The sequence below is a fragment of the Tachypleus tridentatus genome, chromosome 4 (genome assembly GCF_004210375.1).
Source record: "Tachypleus tridentatus isolate NWPU-2018 chromosome 4, ASM421037v1, whole genome shotgun sequence".
Classification (NCBI taxonomy): domain Eukaryota; kingdom Metazoa; phylum Arthropoda; class Merostomata; order Xiphosura; family Limulidae; genus Tachypleus; species Tachypleus tridentatus.
The window spans coordinates 89,621,840-89,633,562 of record NC_134828.1 but is presented as its reverse complement, the minus strand read 5'-3'; the positions used below and the strand labels follow the sequence as shown (position 1 = coordinate 89,633,562).

At 32.7% G+C, this 11,723-nt stretch overlaps 1 protein-coding gene across 5 annotated transcripts in view; it reads left to right on the top strand.

Annotated features, from left to right (window-relative positions):
* The first annotated feature begins 2,325 nt into the window (after positions 1-2,325).
* LOC143249661 (adenosine deaminase-like) overlaps positions 2,326-11,723 on the top strand; it is a 37,213-nt gene continuing 27,815 nt past the window's right edge. Inside the window, exons 1-3 of one of the 5 annotated variants that reach the window (XM_076499935.1) lie at positions 2,326-2,685; positions 4,432-4,519; positions 9,235-9,296. In XM_076499935.1, the coding sequence (XP_076356050.1) occupies positions 4,448-4,519; positions 9,235-9,296 (134 nt within the window). In that variant the 5' untranslated portion in view covers positions 2,326-2,685; positions 4,432-4,447. Of the gene's footprint in view, positions 2,894-3,013; positions 3,216-4,431; positions 4,520-9,234; positions 9,297-11,723 lie in introns of those variants that run through there. The other 4 variants (XM_076499934.1, XM_076499931.1, XM_076499932.1 and 1 more) reach the window with 4 other exon arrangements.

Sequence of the window (11,723 nt, the reverse complement as noted above, 5' to 3'; positions counted from 1 at the left end):
CAAATTTATGATTTTATATTTTTTTGTTTTGCTGTTTTTATGGGTGTTTTTGTTGTTTTTTAATTATGTATAAAGGAAACAACTTTTCATGTCCTGAGATAACCTTTCATTAATCATGAATTTAGATAATTTTCGTCCAGGGTACGGGTACTCCACTTAGTATAAGTTAAGTCATTAGATACAGTGTCTATGAATTACTTTTGCTCAAAGTGTTCAAAGACGTTGAAAAATTATCGTTCTTAAATATTAGAAAAATTAAGAAAAGATTGTATGAATAGTGGTGTGCTTTAGATCTGACAGTTTTAAGATGGTACCTTTTGCAACGTGTAATGTTACCGTTGAGTGTGTGTGTTTTTTCTCATAGCAAAGACCCAAATGGCTAGCTGCTGTGTTCACCAAGGGGAATTGAGCCCCTGATTTTAGCGTTGTAAGTTGGTAGACTTACCATTGTTCCAGCGGGGAACGCTACTGTTGAAATTTAAGGTTGTCAGATATATCATGATCGGATTTGTTTTTTAAAATTCGCGCAAAATTACACAAGGGCTATCTGCGCTAGCCGTCCTTAATTTTGCAGTATAAGATAGAGGGAAAACAGCTAGTCATCATCACCCACCGCCAACTCTTGGGCTACTCTTTTACCAACGAATAGTGGGAATTACTGTACATTATAATGCCCTCACGGCTGAAAGGGCGAGCATGTTTGGTGGGACAGGAATTCGAACCCGCAACCCTCAGATTATGAGTAGAGCGCCTTAACCACCTGGCCATGACGGGTCCATCATGATTGGACGTGGAGATATTAATTGTATAACAGATTTACTATTATACATTTATTTAATATTTACCTTTGTTGCAGTTTGGTGCATGTGAAGTATATTGTTGGATGTGCGTTGCGCAAGTCATGGCTGTCTTCTAAATTTGTAGAAAATTCTCGAGATCAAGAATTAACAATATATGGTTTACGAAAACTCTAGCGTATCTTCGAACATTGTTGAGCATTCAGGAATCTCTCCTTAAAGTATATAAATCGACGCGCCGAGAGACAGAATAGATTATTTTTGGTCGCTACAGTCAGTATACTATAAGACTCGGAAGTCATAGATGTGATAAGCGCTTACTTATAAAAAAACTAGATATATTTGTCCAGGAACTTTTATAGATTTCGAACGTTACAAACTTCAGTTAATTAACTTCGGGCGTTAGTATTTCTATTTTCATCGGTGAAATGTCAGCTCGTAAGCGGTGTGGGGCCAGCCAAGAAAAGACAGCTAGCTATATTAGGCAAATTGTAACAACATTAACTTAGAATTAGTTTGCTCGTAGCGGATCTGGACCATCAATAAAATATTCAGTTCTAGACCCGATAGTTCCCCCGCTGGTAAAGCGGTAAGTCTACGGATTTACAACGCTAAAATCAGGGGTGCGATTCCCTTCGGTGGACTCAGCAACTAGTCCGATGTGGCTTTGCTCTGAGAAAACACACACACATACATATTCGACCAAATATAAGACTTCGTATAGTTTGTAAGTTCATAAAACTCTCCTATATAAACTATTGCTTGTCATAATCGTTATAACGAATTATATTGTTGTTTGTATATTCAAATATAGTTGTGTTAAGGAAGGAAAGTGTGTGTATCAACATTTTTGGCAAATATTATAAATTTGATACATATCAAAATTCAATTAACTTCTAAATTAAAATTTCTAGCTATTTGAAATCGTAATATGTAACGTGCATATAGATCATATATATAAAAAAAAGATAATACGATAAGACTATTGTAATTACTAGCCTATTCCCACATCTATTTGAATATTGGTTATGTTTACGTTTTTTGTTTGTTTGTAGTTATGAACAAAGCTGCACAATAGGCTGTCTATGTTCTGTCCGATACGGATATCGAAAGCCAATTTCTAGCATTATAAAACCAAAGACAAGCCGCTGGGGGCGTATAGTTATGAATTAGGTACACATGTGCTCCTCAGTGGCTCAGTGGTATGTCTGTGGACTTTCAACGCTAAAAACCGGGTTTCGATACATGTGGTGGGCACAGCACAGATAGCCCTTTGTGTAGCTTTGTGCTTAATTCAAAACAACAGATACACACGTTTTCTATTACTTCAAATTATGATTACTAGGTTTTATTAGCTAATCTCCTCAAAAAGACTAATTATGTTGTGGTAGTGACCGAGGTTCTAACTTGATTTACTAACCATAACAACGACTAATACCCATTCACTGCAAGTGTGATACTTGAAAACGCAATTTGCACCATGTACGGATTAGAGATTATAACAGATGATTTAAAGTATTAGAGGGCGCAAGAGTGATGTCTAATCATCTAATATTCTGGAGAAATTCAACACCTATGGTTATGAAACCATTGAAAGGCAAAATGAGAAAAAGGGAAGGTTATGAATACTGGTTGAGACCTTGAATTCGTGGTTTCAAATTTTATTTTCACTTTGTGGTTCAGGCTTTCTTATAAATTTAATTGTTTAGTGTATTGATTTTGGTGTATACGCAATAATGATAAAATTATCTGATTTCATGAATAATTGGATAGCATTTTGACAGTTTTATAATAAAATTAAAAGGAAAAGGAGAGCGGAAGAAGTGTAATTGAAGAAAACCATCCCAGGAAAGGAGCAACACGACTTATTACTTGCACTAGAACAGACGTATTAAATGAAGTTTAAAGAATTATCTCTGATGTTTACGTGAATTGCATAATGTGAAAGTAACTTACAAAATTGTATTTTAATGGAAGTTGGTTCACGCATGGTAATAGTGTCGTAACATACTGAAATAATCGTAAAGTTCTATTTCTACTGCATTATTATTTGTTGAATTGGTCAATACGATTTATAACATGTCACGATGCCAGAGGTAATAATAATGGTTGAATAAGTGAGATATTTACCAGATTTAGCTATCATTTAACGCATTATCATGATTTTGATGTAGTTATCAAGTATGACCCATTTTGAAAAATTGTGCTAGTGATAATCGATATTATTTTGGTGTAGAAGATAAGATGCTGTAGATAGTGTAGCACTTCGATATTATATATGTTATTTGTTACCTTCGGACTGTTCTCTATAGTGTATTGTACAACTACAAATGAGACCAGCCATTGGCGCTATACTAATTATTATATTGCATAAACGAACTGAGTTTAACAATAATGTAAGTTAATTTTCGTCTCTTGGTAAGTTTTAGGCTAAGTTATAATGAAGAATGTGTTCTTTTTATTACTTTTAAGTTTTTGTAGAGGCCAATTGTAAAAGTAGTTTATTCTGAGAATGTTTGAAAATTGTTGTCAATGAATTAGTTAAAAGTTTTTGGATAAGTTGGGAATAGAATTTCTTCAGATTGTTAAAGGACCAGAAAGAAAAAGGAAATTGTATAATAGTTTTACTAGTAGTAATTTTGTTGGTTTATGCTAGCTGGAATCAGAAATTTTAAAATGCAAATTTTGCATTAATAACTATTTTTGATAGAGGGGTATTTCAAAATTTTTATAGAATTCTACATCTTCAGTCTTGTACTAATAAAGACACTATTTAGGTGTTCCAATGTTTACTTATTAAATTAATCTCTTTACATTAGTTTATAAAATAATTGTATTGGAAACAGAATTAATATCCCATATGAACTTGGATTTTTGCAGGTAGAAGAAACCAGAAATATACTTTTTTTTTTCAGTTTACAATCATGGTACAATATCCAAGATTTGTAAATATTTAATTATTATACAATATTTAGGTATTATGTTGCATTTTAAATAGTTTTAGTTATTGTTATTCCATGTAAATTCTGCTGCATTTAGGGGCTGCATATGCTGGACTTTGAATCTGAGAGTATGTTTCATGTCTTTTATTTTAGTCAGAAGAACTTGATGAGTAAAGTGATTGATAGTTTACAAACACCAATTACATTGATTAGTGTAAAGAAAAATAATCAGTTGATCAAAATTACTATTTCATTAAATTAAGTAATGTTATGAAATGTAATCAACTAACTGAAATTAATTTTTCCAATTATTACTATCTTAGATGATTCCATCTCTGCAAATCTTATGTGAGAATAATAGTTTAGTTGAGTGTAATCATTTAATGAGCAAGATGATCATTTGATTAGTAAATTCCATTAACTTTCCAGCTTTAATACTCAGCAAAAATTATGGTCCACATTTTGGGGCCATGGGTGCATCATAAGAGTGATGGGCAAATTTTACTGTTTGATTGGAGTAGCCTAAGATTTAGCAGTAGATGCTGTTGAATAATTTGCCTTCTGTGTAGTCTGTCAGAATGAAATTAGGGCTATAGTTATTCCAGGTAGTCCTTATGTAGGATGGTTAAAAGAAAAAGCAAAAAAAAATATAAAAAACATTGTACCTATATTTTATAATTCTGTTTACTTAGAGATGCCACAAACAAAATGCCTTTTTTAAATTGTGAAGGAAGACTGAGATACAACCAGTTTGATCAAGAAAAACTTCCAAAAGCTAGGGTGAGTATTGCAACAAAGAAATTTGACTCTGTAGTTTAAGAAAATAACAATGTTTTGGGATAACATGGGACCTACTGGTTCATCTATGGTATTTATTGTTTAAACTAAAGAAAAATAATTAACAGAACAATTCTCAAAGCCAGCCTTTATCATTCATATGGTTATCTAGTTCTTTTCTTAAATTTACTGTCTCCAACATCCCAAAGGAACCCATTCAAAGGCCAACCACCCTTTTAGAAAATTGAAAATGTTTTAGCTGAAGATGACTTCTATCTTTCCAAGACTTATATTGTTTTTTCATAATTCTAAGTGCCTTGCAGGTACAGCTGAAAGTCTGTGAATTTACAACACTAAAATCATGGGTTCAGTTCCCCACAGTGGACTCGGCAGATAGCTCAATGTGGCTTTGCTCTAAGAAAACACAAACACATAATCATACTATTTTCACTGTTAAATATGAAAAAAAAGATGTATCAATACTATCAAGTCTGTTTATAGTTTTAAACATCTCAATCAGATCCTCCCTAAATCTTTTTTTCAAAGAGAAAACAATTTGAGAGGTTTCAACTTCTCTCCAAGACAACCCTTCAATCTCAAGCATCATACAATTAATCCTTCTCTGAATCATTTTCAATAATTCCGTGTCATACCTAAGGTAAGGAGCTAAAGACTGACCACAGTATTCTAAATGTGGCCTAAGCAGTGGCCTATACAATGAAATAACTTCTGTATTAAGGTTATTCTCATTCAAATTATAAATATGATTCAAATTTTGATAATCCACATGCATTATCTTGAATTTATTATAATTAAAACCTATCTGCCCATTATTTGCTTAACTCACTAAATGATCTGAATCCTTTTGTAAATCAGCAGCACTCTCTTCATAGGTGGGAACACCCAAGAACTTAATATATCATTAGCAAATTAAGTAATTTATTGACCATTCCTTCATGTATGTCATTGATGTAAATCAAAAAGAGCAAAGGTCTTAAGGATGAGTCCTGAGATAACCCACTTGTAATATTAATACAGTTTAACTGAACTCCATTTGTAACAACCCTCTGCTTTTTTCCATTCAGCTAATCTTCTATTCATTATGTTAAGTTATGCTGCACACTTATAGAAAAAAATTTTTCTTTGACAGGCCTTGTATGTGACACCTTGTCAAATGCTTTCTCAAACTCTAGGTACACCAAACTTACACCCTTATCCTTATCTACTGTTTCAAAGAATGTTGAAAGATATGTAAGGCAAGAGTTTCCCTTAGTGAAACTATGTTGACTATTCAATAAAATTTCAAACTTTGTTAAATGATTTTGCAAAGCATCTTTTAACAGAATTGCCATAATGTTTCTCACAATTGATGACAGACTAATAGGTATATAATTACTTGGACAATTTTTATCACCTCCCTTGATAAGAGGAGTTGAATTAGCTAACTTCTAATTCTCTGGTACTTGCACACTATTCAAGTACTGAAAAAAAAAAAAAGTAGTAAGTGGCTCACACATCCAGTCTTTAACCTCCTTCAAAATCCTTGGGAAAATATTATTTGATCCAGAAGCCTAATAATTTTTTAAACTTTTCATATTTTTTCTTAGCTGGTTCAGAATTAATGCAGTCTTCTTGTTTGATTGTATTTCCATTTATCAACTTTGCAAATAGTTACAAGTCAGTAGGATATTTATATTTAAGTATGAAGCATCTTAAACAATGGCCTTATGATTTATGAAGGTGCCTGTTGTCAAATGTGATTGATGTTCTTGTGCTCAACTGTGCCACTAAAATAGATGATCATAAACCATCAGCTCCGCAGAATGGCACAGTGGTAAATCTGCTGGCTTAAATGCTAGAAACTGGATTTTGTACTTTGTGTTTAATTACAAACCAACATAAACAGCCAGAGTAACTGAAGCAGGTTGATGTAAGACTACAGAAGTTAGAAGTTGTGTGAAAACTACAATAAATGTACAAAACACATAAATGTTTATTTGTACACAATGATTTGTTTGTTTTAGAGCAAAGGTTACAGTGGGAAATTTATATGCAAAAACGGCTCGTTTGGGTTGAGAAAATATTTTACATAGAAGAGCGAACAACGTTTCGAGCTTCTTCGGTCATCGTCAGGTTCACAAAGAAAGAGGTAGCTGACCACATGTTTGAAAGGGGTTGTGTAACTGAGTGTCGGAATGTAGAGGGCGGTGTTAGATGTTTGAATATATAATTTTTATTTATTTTATTATATTAATATAGATATAAAGGCGTTCCTTTATATTGGTTTATTTTGGGTTTAAGTTGTTGTATAAGTAAGGCTTCTTTAATTTTGCGTTTGTTTATGCTTGTTTCTTTATTTAGTATTTGAGTGTTTTCTATGGTTATGTTGTGTTTATTTGACTTGCAGTGTTCGAAAACGTGTGAAGGTGACTTTTTATGTTCTTTGAATCTGGTTTCCATTTTTCTACTTGTTTCTCCAACATAGAAGTTGTGGCAGTTATCACATTGTATTTTGTAAATAATGTTGGTGTGGTGTTTGTCAGTGTAGTTTTTACATAGTATAGACCTCAGTTTTGTGCCTGGTTTTGAATAAATTTGGTATTAACTGGAATGTCATATTTTGTTACTAGTTTTTTGCCAAATGTTGGTTATTTGTCTGCTGATGTCGGGAATATATGGTATGCAGCAGTATATGGTTTCGTGATTTTTTGATTTGTGAGATATATTTACTTTAGTTGGTTGATTTTGCTTTCTGTCTAGGTGTGTGCGTATAATGTTTTCTACGGTTTGTGGGGGAAACTTATTGATGTTGATGAAGTATTGTTTTATTTTGTCTAATTCATCGTTAATTTTATCTGGTGAGCATAGATTTATGGCTGTGTTTATTTGGTTTCTTAGTGTGTTGAGTTTTTGTTTTGTTTCATGTGCTGAGTCCCAAGGAATGTATAGTCCAGTATGGATGATTTTTCGATGTATACCATATATTTCTGACATCAGCAAACAAATAACCAACATTTGGCAAAAAACTAGTAACAAAATATGACATTCCAGTTAATACCAAATTTATTCAAAAACCAGGCACAAAACTGAGGTCTATACTATGTAAAAACTACACTGACAAACACCACACCAACATTATTTACAAAATACAATGCGATAACTGCCACAACTTCTATGTTGGAGAAACAAGTAGAAAAATGGAAACCAGATTCAAAGAACATAAAAAGTCACCTTCACACGTTTTCGAACACTGCAAGTCAAATAAACACAACATAACCATAGAAAACACTCAAATACTAAATAAAGAAACAAGCATAAACAAACGCAAAATTAAAGAAGCCTTACTTATACAACAACTTAAACCCAAAATAAACCAATATAAAGGAACGCCTTTATATCTATATTAATATAATAAAATAAATAAAAATTATATATTCAAACATCTAACACCGCCCTCTACATTCCGGTACTCAGTTACACAACCCCTTTCAAACATGTGGTCAGCTTTCGGTCAGCTACCTCTTTCTTTGTGAACCTGACGATGACTGAAGAAGGTCGAAACGTTGTTCGCTCTTCTATGTAAAATATTTTCTCAAGCCAAACGAGTCGTTTTTGCATATAAATTTCTCAACAAGTGGGTTTCTCAACATCACTGAAGGTTACAGTGGACTATCTTCTGTGTTTACAAGGGTTGAAGATTCTCAAAATGTCTTAATTTCCTCAGTAGCTACTGCATATAATGTGAACAATGCATACTGTGAAGTTGGCTAATGTGAATTTAAACTTCCCAATTTTTTCCTTAGCTGGCTCAGAATTAATGCAGTCTTCTTGTTTGATTGTATTTACATTTGTCAACTTTGCAAGTAGTTGATAAGTTAGTAGATTCTTATGGGATTGATGTATACAACACTAAAATACATGGTTTGGCTTTCTGTGGTAGACACAGGAGATAGTCTACTGTGGCCTTGCTCTAAAACAAACAAATCATTGTGTACAAATAAGTATTTATGTGTTTTGTATATTTATTGTAGTTTTCACACAACTTCTAACTTCTGTATTTGACAGAAATTCATTCATCTTTGAAGATCAGTCAGTTTCTCATTGTATACATTAATCCCATCTGACAACAGGCACCTTCATAAGGGCATTGTTTAAGATGCTTCATACGTAAATATTCTATTAATTTGTCAACTATATATATGTGTGTGTGTGTGTGTGTTTGAAACAGATAAATGGTAGTAAATAATCTACAAATTAACTTTTAATGATAGTACTTTTGTTTTATCACTTATGACATTGAGTATAAAAATAAATACATTTGTACAAGTAATATTTTATTAATTTTTTTTATTTACTTTTGAAGTTGAACATTAATTTGTAACAAATCATTAAAATGTTGAATTTATTTAGTTTCTTCCTGTTTCCTTTCTTTTTTTAAGAGGGAATAGTGAAGGTGTCAGAACTGTTTGAAGGTGAATCATTATGAGGTTATATGAGCATTTGATTGAAGCACTACATGTAATTCAGCAAAATTACTGCAGTCAAAGACAGATTTATATGATATTTGTATATTATTTCCATTTATCTTCTACTACATTAATATTAATGTGATTTTAACACCACTGGTTTTGCACACACGTAGATTAACGTGAATTAACCATGTTTTTGATAGTTTAACAGTTCTTGTTGGTATCACTGATTGTTTCTTTCTGTTCTAGGTTGAACTTCATTTGCACCTAGATGGTTCATTACGCTTGACTACCATCTGGGAATTAGCACAGTGAGTACCTTTTAAAAATGTTTATTGTTTATTATGAGTTTACTTTGTGACCAAATGTTTATTATAGCCTTAATTCTAACATTTCGAATTTTGTGTTAATTACATCTTTTTAATGAGTAGTTATTACTGTAGTCAAGGCTAGATTAATAAATTTTGGGGCTTGTGACATGAACTGTCTTGCCTCTACCAACATACCCTAGTTATATACATTTCTATTTTTACAACTTTTACTCTAAATATTAAGTACATATCTGCTTAAGAATGGCACAATGACTCCAACTCTGTTTTTTTTTTTTTCAAAGAATGGATACAGCATCTACAAAATTGTGAGAAATATGTCTTTACTGTGTTTATTATTATTATTACTATTGTCAAATACAGCATTGTGGGGTTTGAATGTCTGTTCATGATTCAAAGAAACCCCCCAGTATACTGATCAAGCTTCTTCATTACCCCCAGTTCCTTCTGTAGCTACTCCAGGAGGCATTACTTCAAGTAAAAAATAATCTTGGATTCCCACTAATTCTGTCTGAGTATTTGTTAAATTTGGTCCCAACAGCTTATGAGAGGGGGTGTGAACACAGTTACAAATATGGTGCCTTTGGATCTGAGGAGGAGGGACAAGAACATAAAATCAGGTCCCAAATTTGGTTTAACAAATCTAAAAACCTATTCCTAGATCACTGTCATGCCTGGATGACCCTTCAGGTGTGTCTTAGAATCTCTTGATAGGGGGATAATACACTATGTGAATCAGGGCACATCCTGGGCTACCCCAAGTCCTTCTACCAAATTTAGTAGTTCCAGCTCTTCAATTTTTGGACTTGTTAGCAGACAATCAAACACAACATGAATCAATATTGATTATTATTTTTCATATCTGTTAATCCAATCTTGACAACAATTAGTGTTCATTATTCTCATTACTATTCATTTTATAGTAAAATGCTGGTCACACCAGTAAGATCTTGGATCATCATTGGAAAGGAACCTTGTCTTCCATACACAAAGCAATGACTACACATAATTACCCTTAACAGTTGCTATAAATTGGTCAGCTGACTTTCATACGTGCTTTGTTTGACTTTTGAAAAATAATCTAAATTTGATATGAGTACAATTCAATACAAGCAGATTTGTATCTAAAACATTATTTGTCTCCACTTGTTGAGTGTAATTTGCTTTCTAAATATGATGTGACCCAAAATTCTGAATGTTGTAGATGCATAATACTACCATTAATAGTTTTCCATTCTTCCATTTTCTATACGACGTACTCGCATGTGTGTTGGGTGACTGCTTAAGCTTTACTTTTCAGATCAAAGCCAGATTCCCACATTTGGCTGAGTAACTACTCAGTTGGCCTTGGCCTTGATGATCAGTGTATTTGGTCTGTGCATGCTGAGTCACCTGTGGTTATCTCTGTGGGATTTCTCATTCAGGTCAGTGCTAAGACCTTGAAACATTGTCCTCACTTGATTGTTGGTGAACAGGCCCTATCTCTTCTTCAAGCCTCTTTGGCTTTTGCTTCTAAGTACAGGACTTACAAGATGACTATTAACTTGATGAAACATTTGCTTACTTGATTCAACTGAGGAGGCTCATTTTATGTTAGTTGATTATCATTTAGAATATTTCTCTCTACTTTCCTAATATTAGAGTTATTAATTATTCTTTCAGAAGTCAATATTCATTTTTGCACATTCATTCTGCAGATATCAGGTTTTCTAACATGGTTCATTTGACTTTGCAGTCAGTTGAGTCTGAACTTATTGGTTGGGAGAATCTTCATGGATATCTCTTTCTTTTTGATGTTATTCGTAATTTTGGATGATGATAAGTCTCTTTGATTCAGTGAAGTCATTGGGGTTATAAATGGGAACTCTATATGCTGTTTTAATGATTATTTTCTACTGGGTCAGAAGGGGATTAGCTGTTGGATACATGATCATGTTCCTATATTCAAATAAAGAGTGGAGATAACTTTATATATAGCTAGAATATAATTTGGCTTACATCCTGAAATATGACCTCCAATTTTCCAGAGGTAACTTATTTTCTGGTTAGTTGTTGATAGCTATTAGAGAAGTAATTTGACCAAGTTAGTCCCATGATAAATAATATTCCAAGAACATTTACTGTCTTTGAAAACCCATTGGATATTTTAAGTCTAACTTTTCAGAGTTTCCTTTGTAAAATTAATGCATGTGTTTTAGTGGGGTTAAGAACAACATTCTACTTGTTATGCCATATGGTGACTTAATCGAAGATTTATGAATCTTAAATGCAGCAAATAATGGGTTTCTTGACATGTAGGAAGTTAATTTTATCTGCAAGAAGATGTATAATAAGAGACTGAGTCTTGAGGTACTCTGGCTTGTAACAGAAAGAGTAAAGATAATTTCTTGTTAATTTTAATTTTGGCTT